This window comes from Chionomys nivalis, chromosome 5 (genome assembly GCF_950005125.1).
Source record: "Chionomys nivalis chromosome 5, mChiNiv1.1, whole genome shotgun sequence".
In the NCBI taxonomy this organism is placed as follows: domain Eukaryota; kingdom Metazoa; phylum Chordata; class Mammalia; order Rodentia; family Cricetidae; genus Chionomys; species Chionomys nivalis.
Genome location: NC_080090.1, coordinates 15964493 through 15988760, shown reverse-complemented (window position 1 = coordinate 15988760; position 24268 = coordinate 15964493). Strand labels below are relative to the sequence as shown.

General features: G+C 45.2%; 1 protein-coding gene across 1 annotated transcript in view; it reads right to left on the bottom strand.

Moving 5' to 3' along the window:
• Smyd3 (SET and MYND domain containing 3) overlaps nucleotides 1-24268 on the bottom strand; it is a 553720-nt gene that overhangs the window by 129501 nt on the left and 399951 nt on the right. Inside the window, exons 6-7 of the mRNA XM_057770627.1 lie at nucleotides 7977-8044; nucleotides 6075-6177 (exon numbers count right to left, since the gene is read on the bottom strand). Of these exons, the coding sequence (XP_057626610.1) occupies nucleotides 6075-6177; nucleotides 7977-8044 (171 nt within the window). The remainder of the gene's footprint in view (nucleotides 1-6074; nucleotides 6178-7976; nucleotides 8045-24268) is intronic.

The following is a 24268-nucleotide window of genomic DNA, read 5'->3' as shown; positions in this document are numbered from 1 at the left end:
GATCTCATGGGCTCTAAGCTATGCTGAAATGGGGAAGAAACACAGTCCTCCTTTAAAAACTTGTTCACTACTTTGGTAAGATTGTGTGTGTGAATGTGTGTGTATGCTTGTGTGTGTGAATGTGTGTGTGTAATTCTAATGACAAAACATTGGGGTTTTGTTGTTGGAGGGGGTGGTATTTTACTGTCTTTAAATTTTCATTTTTCTAATTTTGTAAGAATATTAGTATGTGATGATCCAAGTAAAATATGAGTCTTTCACCACCGGTATAGAGAAGCAACAGGTTCATACACACTTGCCCCCACTCCCTTCCCGAATGCATGGCCCCTCCCTGGGTGATGCCCTCCCCTTGCTCTCGACTCTCGCTGCCCTAGCTGGTCTGGTATTTTTTGCTGTCCTTTCATATTCCCACTTCAGGCCTGAGTTCTCCCAGATGCACCAAGGTGGCCTCCCTGGTCCTCTTGGATTTCAATCAAGTCCCATTTTCTCAAGGAGCCTAACCTGCCGCCTACTAAAAATAACAACTTGGTTCCCACCACACCCAGTGCCCCTCCCCCTTTCCCCTTGTCTGGGTTTGCTTTCTTCTTGTAATGGACATCAGCTTGTACTGTACTCTATAAATGACTTATTTATCTGCTTTCAAACACAGAAGGTAATTATGGGGGTCTGGGTGGTGGGGAAGCAGGGGGCACTGGAGGAGAGAGAGGCAGGATTAATCTGCGGGAAGAGTTAAGGAACCTCCCTCGAGCAAACACTCCATGTGGTTTTTCTTCTGCTGAAAACAAAATATCACAAGTCTTCTGACATGATTTTACTTGTTTGGACTCAAGGTGGGGCGAGGAAGGCCTCTGACAGAAAACAACTCCAAGGCCGTCTCCTTAAAGCTCCAGGAGGAGGAGGAAGCCTGGTCAGCCATTTCTGTCAACCCCACGCTGTCACCAGGGTGACAGAAGACACGGCCTGAGCTGACTCGAGGCCTCATTCTAGGCTCTTGGCCTGTTAGAAAGCTCCAGAGTGCTGCCCTCCACACAGGAAGGCGTGCCTGCCCTGAGGGTACAGACCTGCTCTTGCTGAACATCTTCTGGGAGTTCAAGAGCATGCAACACTGAAAACCAGAAAAAGGACTGGGGTTTGCATTTGACCCAAATCAAGCCTGGTGCTCCTTCTCCTGGCCAGTGGTGCCCTTCTGTGGTGGCTGTGGAATCTAACACCAGAGGGAGCCGATACAGCTCCACCCCCCGGCTCTGGGCCTACAGTGTACAAGCAGTGCAGAGCAGTGGGGGCAACTGGGCTCCTTCGAGCCAAGGCGATGGTCACTTTTTCATTTCCTACATCTTCCTCCAGCATTTTGATCTAAAGGCAGGGGCACCTCAGAGGTGAAAGGGCTATGGTATCAGGCAAGTTCCCATGGTTCCCAGTGAACACCATGCTCCACGGTTCAAGCAACCAGTCTCTAAGCACACATTCTGGAACATCTTTACTCAGGCTCTCTGGTCCTGGCTCCTTACCCAGATGAGGGGGTAAACTAGCTGATGACCATGCTCCCCCAGAACTCATGCTAGAGCCCCGTTTCTCACGCCAGTCCAAAGACTGCGAGTCTCTAGCCTCGCTATCAGGTTAGGCAAACGGCAGAATGTCTTTGGTAGGTTACACGCTACTGCAACATCACCAACTCCACAGTGTCTGACTTCAAGTCTGCATTATGAGAGCTAAAGCTCAAGCTGAGCGGTGGTGGCGCATGCCTTTAATATCAGCACTTGGAAGGCAGAGGTAGGTGGATCTCTGTGAGTTCGAGGCCAGCCTAGTCTATAAGAAGAGCTAGTTCCAGGACTGGTTCCAAAGCTACAGAGAAACCCTATCTCGAAAAACAAAACAAAACAAATAAAAAATAGCTAAAACTCTTGAGTGATCTCCAGAAAGTGAGCGGATAATGGGAGACCAGTTATTTCGTTTAATCCAAATAAACAGATTTTTTAAGTCTTTCTAGGTAGCCTATAAGTGCCTGAAGACCAACCTCAGCAATGGTTTTCTAAATGGACTCCCACTGGTTTCTCTGCCTTTCACCTTTTAAACTATGAGAGAGAGAGAGAGAGAGAGAGAGAGAGAGAGAGAGAGAGAGAGAGAGAGAGCTCCCTAACACTCACAACTGATTTTCACCACACAGGGCTTTTTTCCTACATTGATTGTAGGTCTACTTCCTAGCCTCGATGTCTTCTCCTGTATCCCACAGTCTTCCTGTCTTGACTATATAGCTCTGTCTCTACAATGTATGACGTCACTGGGATTCCGTGCCCTGCTGCTTACTTCAGTGCCTTTTCCTTATTGTCCTTCATGATTGGCTCAAAAATGCCCCCTCCCTCACAGACAGGAACTCATTTTGCCCTTTGTGGCTCTTCTATGCCACTGGAGTTTGCAAACCACGCTGTGTACCAAAGCCGAGGGGCTGCTCAGTGGCTAAAACATTCCAGAAGCGCACAGACAGACTGAAGTAGCAACTCAATCATTTTATCAGCCAAAGATAAAAACCTTTATTAAGGGCTCATAGATTTGCAAGTTTAAATGGAGTCATTGCTCACTACATGTAGGGCTCATTTAGTGGGCACATACATACAAAACTTGGCCATTGATCAACCGATGCTTTAATGGCACAGAACAAAATCGCATTAAAATATTAATGCTCTGACCATTGCTCTGCCATTTAAGTGTGACTCTTATGAAAAAATGCATAAATCATTTCTAGCTTTGGAGTAATATTACAGGGGTTTCTGGAACTTGATTATGGTGCCTCTGTTCAAATCGCAAAGCAGAGAAAATCTCTTTTCCTGAAACCTTCTTTCCCATCAACAGCAGAGTGCAGAGTAAAACCAAATCTTGTCTTCATTTCTGTAACATATTGTCACAGTTACATAGTTTTCCATTACTGGCTCTACACTGAAAAACAAAATAACAAAAAAATTCTCAATGTCTTCTGTCCCTTCTCTTTGTCATATAAATTCTATTAATTTTAAATCAATTAAATATTAAATTAATTAATCTATTAATTAATGATTCTGTTAACTTTGGATTCTAAATTAAATATTCTTCACCTCCTCTGTTCTGAGTCCCACCCGGTCTCCTCCTGAGTTCAGACTGTCACTGTCAGCTCTTGCTTGAAGGATGGCTTGACCCTCATCCTCTTACTCTTGTCTACACATAAAGTCTTGCCATGCCTCCTCCTCGATGTCAAGGGTGCCCACTGCCTGGCCCTCTGCCACAGAGCTGACACTGTTGGGAAATCCTCAGGTGAATGGCATTCTGTAAAAAAGCCTCAGACACTGGTCCAGTCCCTATATATTCTCCATGCCTGGTTGCAATGAATTCTTCAGTCCCCCTCAAAACAAGAGTCTTCTGTTTCAGGCATTTTCTAGTCTCTCCTCCTTGGACTTACCTCCTGATCCTCACAGCCCACCTGGTCCACATCAAAACTAAGGAGCCTACTGAGCAACACAGCCGAAATGCAAACTTGATGCCACAGAATCACCAAACTTTAAATTTACTTGTCATCAACTTAACTAAAGCTCACATCTAAGGATATGCAGGAATTAGCCCTCTTAGCCACGGCCTCCAAATGTTTCCTGTACCCACCACCCCTGCATGCCTCTGGTCCATGGGGTCAGTGTTAAAGGTTCAGGACGAATTTTGATTGGTCATAGCCATACAGCATTAAGTGGGCAGGGCCTAGAGACTCTCATCTTGATGCTCCGCAATCCTATGGATGAGCTAGTCCACGCAATGCCCTGGAGAGAAATGCTGCTGATCTCAGTCAACACAACCAATAGAATCAATTCAAGAGTGCCAGATACTTCCCAGGTGTGAAGCTAGCACTGGGAGATGGGGAAGAGGTGGGACTCAATTCAATTGCTGCCCCTGTGAAATCATAGTGGCATAGGAAGTCACCCGGAGCCAGGATAAGTACCAAATGCATATTAGTAACCACAGAGGTTGAGTTCAGGGGGAAGGTCCTCCCCTCAACCTGGGAAATCAGAAAAGCTCCATTGATGAGAGACTACTAGAAATGGTGCCAGACAGAAGGACTGCCATGCACAGGAAACGCCATTCACCAACAGGTGCACAATGTGAGCACAGACAAGAAGATGCAACAAGAGCCTCAGAAGACACTCTTAGAGTTGAGAAGAGTCCTTGATAAGCATCCCAGAGGGAGGCACTTGATCTTCAGTGCCCAGCACTGAGCTGGACCATTTCTACTGGACAAGAAGAAGCACTTGCTTGTCATTCCAGAGACAGAGGACATGAAAAAGTGAAACAAACACAAAAAACGGGGTTTACTTTTTTTTTAATTACCTAAAAACTAACCAAGGAGGAAAAAATGGTAGCCGAGCTTAGCAAGCCCCAACCCTATCTCATAGCTTTTCTCAGTGCTGGGAACTGAACCTGGGACACTGTACACGCTAGGTGCTCTACCACTGAGTGACACCCTAACACTATTTTGGTTAAAACATCATTACCATCAACAGCCACTTCTGCCTTTAAATGACTTGCAATGATTCATTTTAATTGTCAACTTGACTGCATTAAGATATGACTAGGAAATTATGAATGCACACCTCTGTTACCTATCAATGAGGGAGTATCCAGTGACAGGCAGATCGGGACCCAAACACGTGTAATCAATCAATGTATTCAAAACTTAAATAGACTCTTGGGAAGAGGCACACCCGAGGGAGGTGGGGCCGGGTTGAGGATGTGGGTCACCGGGAACTACATGGCTCTGGTCCCCTGGATGAAGCTCCACACTGTCTACTATAATGTGAACTATCTCACTCATCTTCATGTTCAAGAGATGAACAGCTGCCATTACATGTTCCTGCAGTCACAGGGGACTGTTTCGCTACAGTCCAGAAACCCGGGGCCAACTGACCTCGGACTGAACCCTCCAAAATATGGAATTAAATAGACCATTCCCCTTTCTAACTTGTTTCTGTCAAGCCACAGCAGTGCAAAAGTGACAAGCATCCTAACAGTACTGAACATAGATAGAAGAGGTTCCCTGTCTACCCTGCCTTGAAGTCACATGACCCCAGAGAAACAGATCTAAATTCTTCAAAGCATAACTAGTGCACACTGGTCCTAAAGGCTGGAGACTCAGCTAAAGGGGCTGTGTAAGAGGCAGTGCCCTTGGCTGCAAATAAGTTTGGAAGGAATCCCTGTCTCTATAAAATATGGTAGCTCTGAGTTAGGGCTTTATTTGGGGGAGTGCTGCGTGAATGCCGTAAAAGCTTATGGCCCGCCATTCCTTGCAGTAAATATCCACTTTAGTAAATTGGAAGGCAGGAGGAAATGGAGTTCTGGAAAACATAACTACAACCAGAGCTCAGCATGGGTAGCAGCCGCAAGAACTCGGCAGACTCTGTGTGGTCCCGCAGCCTATCTATAGTTGCGTTGGGGAACTCCGGCTTCTGCAAGGTCCCTCACCTAAGAGGCTGGCTTGACCATCTATACAAATGACACTGGCAAGTCCTGTTTGACCCTGTACCTTTGCTGAAACCATCACCCAGAAATGCTGAGGGGTTTACAGAAGCCCAATGGCAAAGGTCTGAAAGAGTAAACCATGTCTACTTTCTTTATACAGAATTTAAAATACCTTCAAAATGTGCTTAGAGGCTTTGGGGGCAAGCCCCAGGGATGCTACTGACAAGCTGGGTTGCCTCTCTAGCCATGGAAGAATGGCTGTTCGCTGGGATGCGACAGGCAGCTGAACTGTCATTGCCAATGAGGAGATTTAATGGCTCGCATGCATGTGCATAAAACACCCAGGCTCCGTCACAAAAGAAATCTCTCCAATACATGTCAGAGGATTACCATGCAGAAACCCACGGGCCAAGACCAAAAACTATGCGTAGATTCATCTACAGCTTGCTTTGTGACTGCTTCAAGTGCCTTCTTGGTGGCAGGGCAACAAAGAGCTAGCTGTAACTGGTTGTAGGTGGGTGCCACACTGAGAAAGGCATTGAAGAGTGGCGGTGGGGGAGAAGGAGGATAGGGAAACAGGAAGTGGGAGGCATGGATTTCCTTACCTCCTCTCCAGCCTCGATTTCTCGCACTGCACGCAGCAAGAGATGGGGCCCGTTGAACACAATTGAGCAGTTGGGGTCACAGCTGTGATTCAGCAGAGACATACTAAAGGAAAGAAAAAAAGGGGGGGGGGGGGATCATCAATGCTTACAGTTAAGCAGCTACATTAAATGGAAACAATAGTCAAAGACACTTTAGGTGGGAGGGTCCACGATGGGTTTGATGGAGAGGAAATGGGGATGGGGCTCCAGAAGCATTCATATTCATATGATCATAGGTGTGCCCATACCCTGCTTCATATGAAGTCGGGTACTTCTCATAACACAGGCTAATTAGGGAAACTTGATAATAAAATCATTTTTTTGAGGATGGTCCTTTGAGGAGATGGATTGCATTAGAAATAGTCCAGTAAGGTGACCCGAACGAAGGTGCTACTGACAAGTAGCCTGCAAAGAGAACATCTCCCAGCTAACAGCAATCACAACAGTCACCCGAGGTTCCATTGACCCACAAGAGGTCTCACTGCTGAGCTCTGGTAGGGGAGGGCGGGGCCTCTGCTAGATGCTCACACTGAGGAATAATGGGTTGGGGGGGACCTGCTCTCAGTAGGTCCAGATACATTCTGGGATGGAGCCTCATCACGATTTTCCTGGGGGTTTCATGTGGGAAACTCCAGGACTTCACAGCCTGAACTGACAGCAATTAGGACAAATAAGTACTCTGTAGGAAGTACTTTGCTCAGTACCGGAGCAGAGTGACCAACTCCAGCCACCCTAACGACACTGTGAGGGTTAATCACAGGTGAAGGGACCAATGCCTCAGAATGTTTAACTGGGGACTGAACTGGAACCAGGTGGCCTGAGCTCAGAGCCCATGCTCTGAAGTCCTCTGCGCTGCTGCTTTTTGATACACGTGCTATCAATAGAGCTGACCTGCACCCAATGACACATGAGGTGTAAGAGAGTAGGCTGTCTCAGACACAAGTGCTTAGAAGAAACGCTATGTTTGAGCCCTAGAAGCATAAAGATAGGATGAAAGTCAGGGTAGTTCTAGTGCTGGGCTTCATGCCGTCTAGCTCAGGGTCAAAGGCAGCCATACTGATGGCTGAGGAACAGTACAGCAGGCTACTCGTGCAGGCAGAGTGGAAAGCACACTACTGCCCAAGTCAAACTTGGCCTCCTAGTCCCATGCCATCTTAATACCATATAATGTGTGTATCACGAGTTCTAATTGTTCTTAGTAAAAACCTGGGGTCAAATGTTAGGGGTGAAAGCTGAGAGATCAGAGAGGCAGAGCAGCCAGCCACTAGAGAGACCTTTTATCTCTACCAATGCTCAGACCAAAGGAACGATCCTGTTCTCAGACTGTGTTCTCTGACTGCATTCTCAGACTGCAACTGAGCTTGTGTCTCCTCCAGCCTTATATCCCTCTCTGTGCCCAGCCATAACATTTCCCGTCTCCACCTCCCTGGTGCTGGCATTAAAGGCATGTGACTCCCGAGTACTGGAGATTAAAGGTGTGAGCCATCACTGCTTGGCTCTGTTTCTGTTTTAGACTGGAACATTATTGTCCAGCCCAGCGTGGCCTTAAACTCACAAAGATCCGTTTGCCTCAATCTCCTGAGTGCTAGGATTAAGGGTGTATGCTACCACTGCCTGGCCTCTATGGCTAACTAGGCTTAGCTCTGCACTCTGATCTTCGGGCAGGCTTTATTTGCTAGATCACAAACAAAATATCACTACAAATATGGGTTATAATACTTAACACTTTTACAGCCTCTTGTAATTTGCTACACTAAGTTTTGAGTTTGACTATTGAGCTGGCGGTGACAAAAGTCTTTCTAATCTCCTGCAAACGGCTGGCATGAGGGATGGGGGTGAGTGGGTTTGGGATGTCTGCCATACCTGGGGTACAGGCCAACGCCAACCTCCTGCATCTCTGCATTGCAGATGGTGAACGAGTTGCAGATCACCTGTGGAAACAGGAGGGGCCCTTGTTAGACGTCCACTTGAGAAATCCCACAGGCGTGAAGGCTTGCGCTTTTAGGGGACTGCTTGGAGGGTCTCCCCAAGCATGGACTTTAAAATAATTTCTCAGATACACACTCCCCAACCCTGGGGAAACACACAGCTTCAAGGAACATGGAAACTATTAACTGTTGTCTAACCTCCCCCACCCATGATCTACAACTCTATGAAATGTTCGAAATTCAAATATAAATAAGCTACTCATGAAAAGCTAAGCTCCTGTGGTACTGCCGCTTCTCAGGCTGCTGCCCAGTCCAAAGGCCCCTTTATCTAAGGAATACAGCAGTCTGTTTGTTTTTATTCCTACAGAGTGAAGTGCACCCTGAGGGAGTTTGTGATCCAAGCTGCCCACAGACCACAAGGAGGACAGGAAGCTGCTCCATGGGGCCACAGCACATACTGAACACACAGAGCCCCTGGCTGGGCCTGTGGCGTGTACCTGTGCCCTTTGGGAAGATAAGAAAAGAAAGAAAGAAAAACACAATCACGATATACAGGGAACTTGAAAACCTTGTTTGTGCAGGAGGCAATGCTATGTGTCCGAGGCCACAAGGAAATGTGCGCGGGGCACTGTGCTTGAGCCACTAGTCTGGACCCTGGCACGAAACGATATCCACAGAGACATTAGGAAGAGAAGCAGGGGGAAGCCAAGGTGCCCCCTCTCACAGAACGTAAGCTCTACACAAAAGGAAGAAATCCCCAAGATGAAGAAGTTATCACTTGTGGGGAAGAGAAGTGAACGAATGTGAAGAATTCCTGGAAAGAAGCTGAATCTGCAAATACAGATGGGCAGACAGGCTGACGACCTAGAACTCCAGGGAGGGAGAGTTGGAATGCTGCAGATCCAGAGGCTAGCTGCAATTCCTCTTCAGCTGCGACTAGCCTCCTGGAGAGGCGTCCCTGGCCTGCCTTGGTGTCAGACCTAATTCACTAGTAAACAGATTAAAACCTCTAGAGTGGATTAACCTTGCAAAACCCTATTCTCCACCAATCACAGGGCTAAGAATGCTACCAGATAGCATCCGAGGCCTATAACGGAGATTTCCCCACCATGGCAGTAACCTTCTCTCTAGTGTTTCCACCAACGCGTTTTGAAAATTTCTTGATTTATTACTTTGTTCTGTTACAATAAAAACTGCATGAAACTGCTTCAACAATGAGAAAAGGAATTTGGGGTAACTTAAGTCTGTGTTTCCATGCCATGCTGCTCAAATTGACTCCATAATAGAATAGTTCATATTCCTTGTGAGGTGAGAGCCGTGTTTTTGTGACAAGGACATGAGAAAAAGAGGTGGCATATAAACAGGGAGTAGAAGGGATGACGGGAATGACCCCGGGCTTCACTGGCGAGGAAAGTGTTGCAGCTGCCCATCTGAGTTCAGAGGGCATCGATTCCAGGCTCTGGTGTTCTGAAGCAAAGGGCTGCTCCAGGGAGTCAGGCATAGAAAGAAAAGCAGAGACAGTTGACGAGGAAAGGAAACACACTCCTGAGTACAGGGGTGGGCCAGGGAACTGAGGAGAAAGCCCAAGGCTATGGGGTATGAGGCAAATGACAGTGCATTGACAGAACCCCCATCTGTACAGCAGAATTTTCTAGAGCATGCTCTGTTCATTCTATGAAGTCCAAGTGAGGAAGGGCTTCTTTTCTATGTTAATCTTGATGTAGCTTTCTTTTTCCACTCTGCATTCTCCAGACACAAAGGTGTATGTCACTAAACAAACAAACAAACAAAATGTGCAGAGGCCTTTGAGGTAGGAGTGTTTGGGCTAACACAGCAAGAATGCTGATGGGGCCCATGAAAGTGGTTAAGATGGGAGAGATCAGAGAGGTAGCTAGATCATGCAGGACTCTACAGTTATGCTGGGAATTCTATTTTAGCAAAGGAGTAAATGGGTCTGATTTCTGTCCACAAAGGACCGCTCTGACAGCTACACACAGAAGGAGCTGTTTAAAGGTGAGCCCACGTGGGTAGCACATGGATCAGAGGCCCCTGCCATAACCCAGGCAGCGGCTTGGACACCAGCTACAGAAGTGGGAGGAGCTGGCAACAGGGCCACCAGCTTCCCTGGAGCACTGCTGATGGGGAATGGAGTCGGGACAAACTTGGGGCTTGGCCTATGAGTGGCTGATCGTGGCTGTCACTTATTTAGAGGAGGAAGAAGCAAAAGGAGTAAGTCTGGCATGAAGTGGGAGGCGGGGCTTTGTTTTGTTACGGTGAGTTTCAAAGGGCCCAGTTCATCTCGAAGCCCAGACTAGGAAAGAACAAATGGAGTTTGGGGGGCAGGTAGGGGCAAGGCTATAAATTTGGAATGAAATATAGAAAAGCCATCAGAAAGAAAGGGGACAGAGCATGGTTGAGATAGATCGTGACTACAAGCGGATGCTGACTGCTGGCGTTTCTGTGTGGAAGGGCTGAGAGACAGAAACTTCTCCCTCAGACTTACAGGAAGGCACCGAGAGTATGCAAAGGTCCCCAGTCCGCGGCGCCTTTGCTGCAAAGGGCTCTTAGATGGAAGCTAAGCAATGCATCGCTATCTGGCTCCCCCGTGAAAGTCTGATAAAACCACAGCTTCAAATCAGGAAGTAAATGGGTGCACAGACACATTTTAAACAAATTCTGGTTAAATTGCAGCTTTCTGGGCATCTGCTTTGTATTAGGCTGCATGGGTGTACTGCAAGGGTCTGCTGCCAATATACACAGTGCATAATAAACCGACAAGGCTAAAGATTCTGGGGATATTTCTTGAAATTTTAAATATTCTTAAATTGGAGCGATGTGATTACAGATTTTAAATTTTAAAACGTATCTTATAGTATATTCAGAACAGCAGGGAAAGCAATCTACCAACAAAAAGTCAGACCAAGCAAATAAAATTTGCTAACATTAGAATGCAATTTTCCTGAATTTTGAAGCAAATTAAAGGTTCTTCCAAAGTATTTTCACTCTGATGGACTTTCTAAGGATGAAAGTCACAAACAAAACAAAATACTAGCTTGCTTTTTTTCTCAGGGACGTGTTTTCTCAGCCCTGGACTCGGGTGATGGTCTTCATGCCTTTAGCAGCATTTACCACACTGGACCATTGCCCACTGGTACCCTGCCCTACACTGCCAACTGGCCCCCTGTTTTACATTGCCCATTGGTACCCTGCTCTAAGTTGCTAAGATTGCTCAAAACAGTGGGTTTTTCAGATGGTGCCCTGCCCTGAGAGACTCCATTTTACAAACAGCTTTTGAGTCCATCTTGAGGACAGAGAATGACTCTGTACCTGGGTGGACATATGACACGTACCCATGATTTATTCCAGAGAGTACAAACGGCATGACCCTATTAATTTATTGAAGTGACTTGGGAGTACAGGAGCACATGGGGATATTAAAATCATACCACAGAAACCATGCTCAAGAACTTATCAGACCGCATCAGACATGGAAAGGGTACAACTCCCTCTCTTGGGTCACACAGAGAGTTGGGCATCTAGCCCTGAGATGGTGATAGCCCCAACAGTCTATAACCTGGCTATCTAGTGCATGCTTCAAGGGATGGACAGGCGGAGAACTCCTGGCTGTCCCAGGAGCTTTAGGTTTAGTTCTAGTTCCTACTGTTGACAAGGCACTGCTCAAATTGCCATCCCCCCGTCCACCTGTGCACTGCCTGGAACTACTGCTCATCCATCTACTTGGACCCAGACGAGCCTTTCCCTTCACCTGGTCCCTGAAGTTCAATTCTGACCTTGCAACTTGGCTCTCCAGCCAGCAGCCAGCATCTTCAGATTCTTCTGGACCTGGGCTTTGAGCATTACCTCCCCTCAACTGAGTCCACTTTACGTTTCTATCGGATTCCAGCTGTGCCCTTTCAGGTCTCTTTCTATAACCTACATACATAGTTATTGATATCCACAGGTACTAAGTAGGCTTTTACAATGTGACGTGTAATGTGTGATCTGAAGGTTAATATTAATAATTGAGGTCACCAAGGAAAGTAATACTATTTAACAAGTTGAGTCAATGATACCGCTATGACTTGTGAATTTACTGTTATCTAATAAATTCTGACATTTTGGAGAAACACAGCCATGTTGTCTATGTTTCCAATGCACGGAGCTCATGCACGCATTTACTTGGTGGTATGTAGAACCAGGACGAGGGGGGAGGATAGTGATTCATTTATTCTCACGCCTAGCACAATGTCTGCTACATAGAAGCCACTACTAGACATATTTAGATAGATGAACTGTTTCGTAGATGTGGTCCTCAGCATTCCCAGGGGGTCACTATCTAGAACAGGGTCAGGGAAAATGTCTTCTTATAAATAAAAAATGTGCTTATTTGTCAACTCCTACTTTTATTAAAAATGATAGGTCCTGGGCCAGCGAGACAGTTCAGATATTAAAGTGCTGTGCTACAGCCTGACAATCTGAGTTTGATCCCCAAACCCATGGTAGCAATTCCTGAAAGCTACATGGAATGGAAAGAGAGAACCAACGCCCAAAAGGTGTTCCTCTGATCCTCTAGATGCAACACAGAATGCACTATGTCACATACATCATACACAAGCACACAAAGTGATGATGATGGGGAGGAAGTTCAATACCTACATACATACATCATACACATACACACAAAGTGATGATGATGATGAGGAAGGCCAATACCTACCTACATACATCATACACGTACACAAAGTGATGATGATGATGAGGGCCAACACAAACCTACATACATCATACACAAGCACACAAAGTGATGGTGATAATGAGGGTGATGATGATGACAGAATGTTGAGTCCATTTAATGGCACGTTGATTAAGAACATAACCAGAGATTTTGTTGTTGTTGTTGTTGCACAGGTCACAATAGCCACCATGGCTCTCAGGCTCTACTTTCTGTTGAATGAACAGACAAATAATATATATGCCCACATTTGCTCAGTCTATAAACCGAAAGTAACTGCTCTTTCTTAAGGAAAGGGAGAATAAAAATCATGTCCAAGAATAAATTTTACACATTTTAAAAACATTAGCTATGCATACACAGTTTTCTTTACAAATCTTACATGGTAAAATATTAATGATGACTATTTCAGGCAAGAGGCACATTTAGAAATGCGTATCAATAGGACTGTTTCAATGAAAACAAAGGACACTGAGCTAAAAAGTTCCTTTTAAAAGCAAAGTGTGAGTGTTGCTTGAAAAATATTTTCTATGGAATGAAGCTAGAAAATTTATTATTATTGAATATGAAGTTATGCTTGAATTTTATGTTTTTTCCTTTAAAATAACCAAAAGTCTGTATTATGGCACCCTTTGTTAGATGCCAAAAATCTAGTGAGCAGGCATAAATTGATCACTGGACTATATTTTATTAAAAAACAATATTTTATTAAAAAACCATCAAAGTTAAATTTGAAAATATACTAAAACTAAATTTTTGTGTCATCTGGTGTGAGTTCTAGGTTTATAAGCTCACGTTCATGTTTTGAGGTGGAACATTTTCCCGTAGGTTAGACACAGACATCAACCGCCAGAACATGACCTGGATAACAGAGGCATTTACTTATTTTAGATATTAGGTGTTCAAATTCCACATCAGTCCTCACATTTTCAGAACTTAGATGTTTTCTACTGTGACAGTAAGTGGCATGTAGCATTTGTGACAGGAGGCAGAATCATCGCTGTGCCATCCATCCCTTGGAACAGCGGAGCTGAGCATATGGAAGACAGCGTCCAGTTGACTGGAGCAGAGCAATTCTGCACTGGACCAAGGACCGGTCACTTTCCTGCACACATCCCCGAATTACTAAGGGCTACGCAGCCTACTTCAAGCAACAACAGTTCCACTCTTCAAATAACATAATGAAATTTAAAACACTTAATAGGCGGAAACCCGGTTTCTCAACATAAACACAGAGTGGCTCCTCAAAGACGATCTGCACTGCTTTCCAGTATCTCCATTTAACGCTGAGTAGAGGGCTGGCTCACGGGACTGCTAGTTATCGGCACCAAAGGTGAGCTTTCAAGAGAGCTTGCCACAGTTAATTTTATTAAGGTTTCGGAGTGAAAAAAAGCAGCTAGGAAGAACTGGCAGATTATAAAAGCAAAAGACTGAAGTTTTTATTCAAAATAACTGTCCTGTCCCCCCCCCCCCCCCACACACACACACACACTCCTACAACTAGCGTTTCTCTAACGTTGAAAGCACAGTGAGTATGTTAGTTGGGGCACAGTTTTCTCTCTCAGCTGTGTGTGTGTGTGTGTGACATTTTATTAAATACAGATCAAGCCTTTAGGAAATCATCTTCTGTTAGCCCCAAGGGTTCCAGTCTCCAGTGGGAACGGCAATGGTGTTTAACTGGGCTGCCTGGAAAGGTCTGCTACAGGGGGAATAGGCAACGTTTCTTTTTTTCTTGTTTTTGGTTTTTCGAGACAGGGTTTCTCTGCATAACAGCCTTGGCTGTCCTGGAACTCGCTCTGTAGACCAGGCTGGGCAACATTTCTTAAATGAGGGCTCACAAAACCAAAGGTTAACCTGTTTCTAGAATGTTTCCACGAGAAGGATATTTACAGCAACCTTCCCAGTACCGATGTGGAAAAAGTACTAACTAAAACAGCGATTGCCCCTTCATTAGGAAGGTACAGGACAGCTTACTTGGAGCGTCATTGGGCACGTCTAATTAGCATTATTTAATCATTCTACAATGAATATTTGTATCAAAAAGAATCACATTGTACTCCATAAACACATGCAATTATTACTCCACAAACACATGCAATTATTATTTGCCAATTAAACATTTAACGGTTTCAACACAGAAAGCAAGGATGCTGGGAGACAAATGACGTGAAAAATGACAATTTTATAAATTTGTCTCAAGGTTTTTTTTTTTAATGACATCCTTAATCTGGCTGAAATTCTTCCACGGCATCTGAAGGCATTAAACATGTGAGAAAGAGAACACTAGTTCTATTTTAAAGGACACACACACACACGTATATATACATATATACACACACGCATATATATATGTATATATTGTATGTATACTCGTATGTGTGCATACACAAGTGTTCCATGGTACACTGTGTCTGTTGTCAGGAGTTGGTTCTCTCCTTCCACCACGTGGGTCTCAGGGATTGAACTTAGGTGGCCATGTTTGGCTGCAATCACCTTTAACCACTGAGTTATATCGCTGGCACACATAATTCTACTATTAACCAATGGAAAGAAGATATCAAAGCATATAGAATGTTCATGGGAATGTGCTTATATTTAGCCATTAAACCCCTCTTTTACTTCATGATTTATAAAAAGAACATGAAAGTCACAAAATATAACCTTGCTGGCTTCCTTTTTCTTTTATTTTTTTTAAGTCAAGTTCTCAATATATAGCCCAGGCTGGCCTCAAACTTGTGATTCTCCTGCCTCAGCCTCCTAAGTTGTGGGGTTATGGGTATCTGCTCCATGCCCTATTCTAGCTAGTTTCTTAGGGAAAAAAAAATTGTAAGAGTGTTGAGCATCAAATTCCTGAGTGCAAGATGCTACCTAAGACCTAATGCAACAAAAATTTATGTTAGTCATGTGGGATTTTTTAACATAAAATTAATTTAAAGCAATTCAAACTATTCGTGTATCACTTATCAAATAGAACATTCTTACATGTTATGAATTTTATGAAATATCTTTGAGATTGCCTTTATAACGCAAGCCAAGTAGAGTATAAAATAAAATAATCTTAAGATGATTTTGTTATCTCATCCACATAGCAATAAAGTTGAGCAGGTATACTCTGCTGACTGGCCAACTGCAACGTGTCTGCCACACTTCAAGGTCTCACTAGAGCTGAGCATGCAACGCACGAAGGGGGCACAGGCAACAAGGCCAAGGCGAAAATCAACATCAAAGCCAACGTCCTGAATGAGGAGGCAGCAGCCACACGATGGCTTTGAACTTTCCATCCCTCCAAGGCCACAGGGTCGATTGTAAGCACATGAAGGCTCTTTGGACGCCACACTGGCTTTGTGAGAGCTGGCCACACTCTCATTTCCGAAGGGCATTCCTCACCACATCAAACGCCCATCATTGATGAGAGAAGGCAAAACAGGAGCAATACCCTCGAGCCCCTGCATGATTCTTTCTTGGACGCTATTACCCAGCATCTCACCTCATTAAAGCCAGCTGATGGGAAAGCATTTGCTAGAGACGTCCATCAAACGTGTAAAAGCCAGTAGCTCTGCGATGCCATTTCCATCATGTAATCTCCCTTCCACACCCCCAGGCTCACAGCTGCTATCATACTCTTAAATAACTTATTGCAAGATATTGTCACGGGCTTCTGTAGCTCTGCGGTGGAGCTTGTGTTACCAGTTTCATTGAGACGCACCCCTATCCAAAAGCCAATCACAATAAACTCAACTTCCACCCCTAGGACCTACTTCAAAATTCCTTTGTTTAGCTTCAATTTTTTAAAAAAAGTTCCTTTCCTTGAAATTCTATTTTCATATTTTCTTTTCATATAACAAGCATAGACATCCACCCCAGGCAGAGCCTGTGTTTTTCACTGTAATCTGTCTCAGTTCTAGTTTTGAGTTACTAGATGACATGTACTGTGTGCTGGGTGGTTTACATCACCCAAATTAGGCTGGATTGAATATAGCAGAGTGTGGCTCAAACATCTGTGTTTTTCCATCAAGCTAATGGAGAAAGCTACAGAAAAATGTTCCGTGAGAAAGTTAAGACTGAACGCTAACTAGCTGCTTAATGCAATTCCCCAAACACAGGCTAAATCCTGGTGCATGCTGAGGTCACTGTCAGAATGCCGGGAGGAAGGTGCAAACTCCCCAGAGAATTTCTGACAGCAAGGGTTTCTCATACTGGTCAGGTCTGTCACATTAGGGTGTGACACCCAGAAACATACAGTTCATATCACAGCACACGAAGTGGGCCTGACTCTGGTCCAAGTGTGCTTCTGCAGGAAAGAGTTCTGTGAAATTGTATTCAAGAATGTCTCATGCTGTGGCAATGTCTTAGTTAGGGTTTCTATTGCTGTGATGAGACACCATGACCTCAGCAACTCTTATAAAGGAAAACATTTAATTGGGACTGGTTTACAGTTTCAGAGGTTTAGTCCATTATCATTAGGGTAGGACATGGTGGCGATGCAAGCAGACATGGGGCTGGAGAAGGAGTGAAGAGTGGAGAAGGAGCTACACCTTAATCCTGCAGGCAACAGGAAGTGGTCTGTACTTGGCATGGCTTGAACATATATGAGAACTCAAAGTCCCACCTCCACAATGACACACTTCCTCCCACAAGGCCATGCCCACTCCAACAAAGCCATACCTCCTAATAGTGCCACTGTCTATGAGCTTGTGGGGGCCAATTACAACTAACACAGGTGGCAAATGGCAGACATCTCAGTGAGTCTGTCCTGTGGCTGGATGCTACCCTAATACTGCATTTGCAAGAGCCAGTGAGGAAAGGCCACAGAGGGTCCCTCAACTGTACGGTGCAGAGGCTGCAAAAAATGAGGCCAGCTGACCTTATGGTCTCTCAAAGTATATCCCAGTATTGTCAGAAGAAAATAAGAGAAAGACAAATCACAGCTGTATCCTCTCCCCCTCCATACCTCTTCCTCTAGAAGTTGCTTATAGCTGCCCTTCCCTTCTCCCGCCAGCCCGTGCTCACAGAAGGTCAACACTTTTGGCCAGGGAGAGTGAGAAAGAATCGCCAAAGCAAGGATTTAAAAGGCATACAAACCCAGGGGGCCAATGGAAGACAACACACTCGGCCATGGTTGCTGGGGATGCAAGTGGTCCCCACCCATCCTTCCAGTCTCTGCTCAAGCAGACTGCTTCCTCAAGCTGTCCCTGGATTTTCTACTTCATGTCTTCTGGTCCCTGCAGAGCTAGAAGGTTCTTTTAAATAAGGCAGCCCTCTCCCTTCTTCATCCCTGAACTACCACTGATCTTTCGGGTGCTGACCAAGTTCCTTCTTGGGAGAGGGCCTCAGCTCTGCCCAGTGAAAGGGGGCAGTCTCTTGGCGTAGGAAGCACAACACTTGATCACACATCTACCCCAGCATTTTACACCCTACACGGGGAGCTCAAAAAATGCTCTGTGAGTGAATGTTGCGCAATTTAATCTCAGTGACTGTTGTCTCCAAGAGCTTTACACAGATTGCCTAAGTTTGGGGAACTGAAACAGGAAGATAGTGATTGTGAAGGCAGTTTAGGCTACAAAAAAGTCTGAGGCCCATCTTGGTGATCAGCAAGACCCTGGACAAAAATTAAAAATAACAGAAAAGAATTGTGGTGTCGCTCAGTGGTAGAGCACTTGCTTAGAATGCACAAGTCCCTGGGTTCAAGCCTCAGGCACAAACATGTTCATACTGCTCCCTTCTTCCTCCATTGTATCTTATCCTCTCTTTCTTCCTACAATAACAAACACTTGATCAGCAACCTACAAAGGCAAGATTCTGAGCTGCCCAAAGGTATAAGAAAAAATTCCCATGCCAAATGCTCTTGTACCCAGCAGACTAGCTCCAGGTCATTGGGGGTGATTGGAGCAGGTTAGAGAAAGCTCACTAGAGGAGGGACACCAAGGGAGAGGCCCAGAAGCTAGAGTCGTCGTAAGCACAATGGAGACCCCTTATTCCTCATAGGTACAATGAGTATCACCATAAATGCAATACCCAATCTTGAAGGTCATGACATCCGGAAAACACCAGAAATGACAATAAAAAAAAAAAAATAGAAGGAACAGGGACGCAAGGTTCTGCCACAGCAAGTAAGTCAGACGAACCATACTTCCCCTTGGCTAAAAAAGACACCTAAGTCTCAGCACTGTGTCCTGTCCCCATGTCACTGAAAGTGGCAAGGGATAGATAGTATGGTCATCCTAACTGGTTTTACCAGGCAGGCTGAGCACAGGAACCAGTGATCTGAAGAGGAGAGCGGGGACAGCCTTGGGGACACCAGGTACCTACTGGTCTTCAGTGTGCTCCTCTGTGACTTGCTGACCTGAAATCCATGCCATTGACCCACTGTTCCCTGGGGCATAAGGGTCCCTTAAAACTGAGCCACGCTGTTCAAGAAAGGAAGACCTGCCATTTCTCTGTTGCTAACACTGTGACACATGTCACTTCAGATTTCTCCTGATCACAAGGAGGTGCCAGCCAGGATCTCCACAAACAGAAGGCGATGACCTCAGCACTTTCCTACGGCGCTGCTCGTGCGCAGCCATGCACCAGTTGAGAAAATTCATTTCTGCAGAGCTCCTAGGGAGAGGACCGGGCAAAGTAAGGTCTGGGGCCTGGGAACATCTGCAACGGAGACCTGCGTATTTGGTTATGAAGGGGCTCTGATGTGCCCAGAGCAGAAACAGGCACTAGGAAGGAGAGAAAATGACCCCTTTCACCATTTTGCTTTATTTCATCCTCTAAGTAGGCCTAGAAAGATTGAAACACATGTTGCATGTCTCTCCAATTTTGACAAATTTTAGTCTTCCATGGCCAAAGATGAGTTTCCTACTATCAGTCATATTTCTTTTGTGAGCGACTCTGTCATAATACAAATGGCAGTAATGAGGATGACATTCTAATCTGTCAGATCAATTTAGAGACACAAGAGTTCACTGCTCGCCAGTGACCCTGGGAGGCACGCAGTCTCCACTCGCTCTGATTGCCCATGTGCAGGATTGCTGGGGATTAGGAGTGCCAGCTGGGAGGCATGGGGTGAAATGGGCAGCTTTTGAACGCTCCACTCTCTTGCAGCCTGAGTGGCCACCATCCCTAAATTAGTGCTACAAAGAGAAGGATATTCTCTCCTGGAGAGGGCAGGGAAGATTAATCAGCTGCAAAAAGAACAAGCGACTAAGGAAGAAGGAGAAAATGAAGCCTGGCACTTTGATTTGTGAGTGTCTCTGTGTCTGTGGCCATTCACACGTAGATCCATCAGAGACAGAGACAGAAAAAAAAGACCCTTCCTCCCAGCCCACCCTCCTCCCAGCTCCCCTCCAACAACCCCTACGGCTTTCCCTTGCTCCACTAATGCCTTCTGCCGTATCACATTTAAAATCATGGGGGAACACGGCTTTTTATGTGGGGAGAAGTGGGCTAAATTGCTCATGTGCCTGCATTATACACCACTGGCCGATTCATTCTGAACAGGAAAGGCCCAGAAATAAAAGGCCAGAGTGGAGCAGAGAGCTACAAACCAGAGGTGTTGTGAGCATGAATTGAGAAGATAAAAGGAGGCCTTGGAATGAGTCCTGACACATTGGAAACACAGTAATCGGCAGCGACTCGTACAATAGTCCATCAATTAGCTAGGAAGGCGCCGTACACTAAGAAAGATCGTTAACAACAGAACTCCGTCAGGCCACCAGTTGGAAAACCAATCCCAATGCCCCAAAACTTGTGTTACTGAAACACAGTATTGCTATAGAGACCTCGAGGCTTCCGGGAGAGAGCAAGCTGAAATCTACACAGGCATGTCTGTCAGTACAGCCACTTGAGGTTGGGTTTCTAACCATCTGTCTCCTGGAATCTCACCCACTAAAAGGTTTGGCAGTTCTGGTCCTAACCCTGGACAGGGTCTTGGGTTTGGGGGGCCTTTTTAAAAAAATAAAATAAAAACCCCCCAAAACTAGTGCCTGGTCAGTCGTCATGGAACAGACTAACATAAGTCACTCAAGACCCAAACTATGTCCCTGGTATCAAGTTACAGGGCTTGTGCCAAGGCAGTGGGACTTGCCAAATGCAGCTACACTCTGGGGTAACTTAATAAACGTGAGCTCCCAGCAACCTCCTTCCATATTGAGGTAAGTGGTGCCCACGTCCCTTGGAACTAAATTTAATGAAGTTATTTGGAAACTCAAGTTCACATTGCTTTTCTGCCCATCACACAGCTATCTCCAGATAATCAAGTGAAGGCATTCTGGAGGGGGGAGGGGGCAGAGACGCTGAGGATGGAGTTCAGGCTCGTTCATCATTAGCCTGACAAATGGAAGCACTAGGTAAAGAACTTTCTGGAATTAGGTGGCTATTTGTTACAGATAGTGCTGGCCATTAGGGTCATACAAGAGAACTGAAGAAGGACATATCACAACATTTACTGGAACCTGGATGGTGCTCATTGCCCCCTCCCCAGGCTTGCCTAGCATGTGTGAGGCCCTAGTCTTTCAAAAGAGCAACAACGATAAAAGATACTTATGCAAAACTTTACAGAAATAGAGGCACACTGTAGTAAATAGAGTCACATTGTATCTACTTCGTTCTAGGGATCTGGGGGTAATTAAAACATCAGCCACCCCTTGGTGGCCAGGGGCCTGCTACATTGTTGGTTGTACAAAACCCTGAGTGGATTATCCAGCCAATGCTCACTTTCCCCTAACATAGGCATTTTAAAATTACCTTACAAGTATTTACAATTCCCAGCCACTAAGCCCGAATGTGCTGCCCGTGGCCTGGCTATTCTGGCTCCTCCCTTTCCCTTTGTTCTCTCCTATTTAATCACTCTCTGTGTAGCCTCCACTGAGAAGTCTGAGCGCCCTACATAAACCAGCCAGCAACTGTTCAGTGTCACAGAGAAAAGAGCTAAGTTTCCCTTGTCTGGAGCTAAATTCACTTAGTTATTTTTAACCGGAACATTGTGAACCAGCCTCTCTTTCCCTGCAGCTTTATTTTCCTCGCGCCCTCTCCTAATTTTCCTCCCACATCTAGCCAAAACAGAGCATACTCAGAATAATTAGGGCTAGTAATTATCACAAACAGACGCGAATTTACAGATCCGAGGCTTCTAACTTTGCCGTCAAAGGCAACGAGGGGTGCAAAGGTCCAAATGAGAATCACTACTGCTTCTGAGAAAAGGTGCCAGCATCTTTAGGATGATAAGAAACGTTGGTTCACAAAAAACAAAATAGAAATAAGTAAAAAATCACATTTGTGTAACATTAATTTCCATAGGATGGGGGGTATCACTGGAAAGCCATCTGAAGGGAAATACAATAAAAGGCAAGTCTTAAAACGGGAAATGTGAGGACCACTAGGGACATGAGCAAAGAATGAAAGCGGAATGGGCATGGAAAGAGGAGGATCAAGGGAGCACATGAGTGGAAAGCAGAAACATTATGAAGACCATAAGCCAAGAAAACCCCTGTCAATGCACATCCATCCCACAGAGAGAAAAGATGGAAAAGCACAGGAAACTATATAATAAATACCATGATGGACATGGCTGCCAGATGAGCATGCAGCTCACTGTCATCTTAACCGGAGTAAACAGAAAGACTGTCTGTCAGAACCTGCCAATGAGCAAACGCTGAGAGCAATGACTGACAGCTCCCGTTATCACCACTGTTCTCATCGAACTAACTTGAGGGGCTCATGATGGAGGCTACCCAAATCTCCTGCTAATGACCAGTGAAAGGCATATACCCTGTTCCCAGCATTGCTCGCATTCTGAGCAAATGGAACACTGGTGCCAGTATGCACTAAGCAGATTTTATGGGGCTTTTATCTAAGCAGAAGGCAAATACAGCAGAGGTCTGCACTGCTGCAGAAAACTGTCAAAGCTCTTCCTAAAATGATGAGCCTCCACTTCCCAGATGACCTCACGGGCTTATGAGGAGTCCCAGCAGAACCCAATGAACTATTCGGCTCCATGGCCGTAAGGACCAGGTGGCGGACAACCACAAGCCTGCACGGCTGTATCTTAGCCAGGACTAACCTAGCTTGTAGTCAGTTACTGATACCATGCAGAAAACAATGATCAGACACCGTGTGGAGATCAGAGGATGAACAGGAGGCTCTGGGCATGCCATCATGAAACCCCCAAACATACCAGAAAATGGTTACACAAACAAAAACCTTTGGGTAAAATGTTGCTATTTCTAACTGTTAAGAGTTCTTTGGTTATAATACAAATGACTCCAATACATCAGGAGAAAGAACTGTTTTATTCCTTCCATATTTTAATTCTCCATGTTGAAGAATTTGACTGTATATGGCTACAATCCAACCAAACCAAACCTTTTAATTAACCAAAAGTATTGTTTCAGCATTTTACTCTGAAGATGGGGGGGGGGGTAAGGAAAGGCACTTTAAAAAATATTTATTTATTCATTTTCTCTGTGTGGCTGTCCAGGCTCTCACTCTATAAACCAGGCTAGCCTTGAACTCACGGATTAAAGGTGTGTGCCGCCACGGCAGGTTAGGAAAGTCACTCCTTTTTTTGTTTGTTTGTTTGTTTGTTTGTTTGTTTTGGTTTGGTTTTGTTTTTGCTTTTCAAGACAGGTTTTCTCTGTGTCACAGCCCTAGCTGTCCTGGAACTAGCTCTTGCAGACCAGGCTGGCCTCAAACTCACAGATATCCGCCTGCCTCTGTCTCCCAAGTGCTGGGATGAAAGGCTTGCGCCACCACTGTCCAGCAGGGAAGTCACTCTTAAGAAAACTAGCTGACAAAGGAAAGCAGCAGCAAAGGAAGGCCCACAGGAACCTTCCCGATCATGCTCTGTGAGGAGCCATTCCCATTCTTCCTGGCAGTGTTAACCTCATAAGGGGAGCCTAGGAGATCAACAGGGAGGTCGCTAGAGCTTAACAAACTGTCCAAGGGCACAGCGAAACTCTGAACCATTCCTAATCATTCTTATTGAAGTTAAAAAAAATCCCAAACTTTTCTTTTCGTGTGTAGGGTGTGTGTATCCTCCACCCTCTCTGTTGTGTATTGTGTTGATGTGTATATGTTGTGGTGTGTGTGTGTGTGTGTGCTTGATCTGATTATGCTTCTCATCTTTCCAAGTGGACATTCACCAATAATAGCTAACTGCAATTGTAAACCCATGATACTTAGACGGATCAAGGTCACAGTCCCAGAGAAAATGGAGGCGGCTGTGAGGAATAGCCACAGGAAGTCACTTCAGACTCCCCTGCCAATCTGTCACCCCTCCCTGTCACTCTCACGGCATCCCATATCCCTTTTCACCATCCCTACTGCTGTCACTTGTCATCATCTCCGGCTTACAAGTTTACATCTCTCTAGCTCCATTCGTCCCAACCTACTCTCTAAACTGCCAGCAGGTAAATATTTCTTAAGAATGGATCGGAGTTTTCAAAGAGAAATATGAGATCTGCCCAGTGCTGCAGCATAAAGACAAAGTATCTTGGCATGATGAA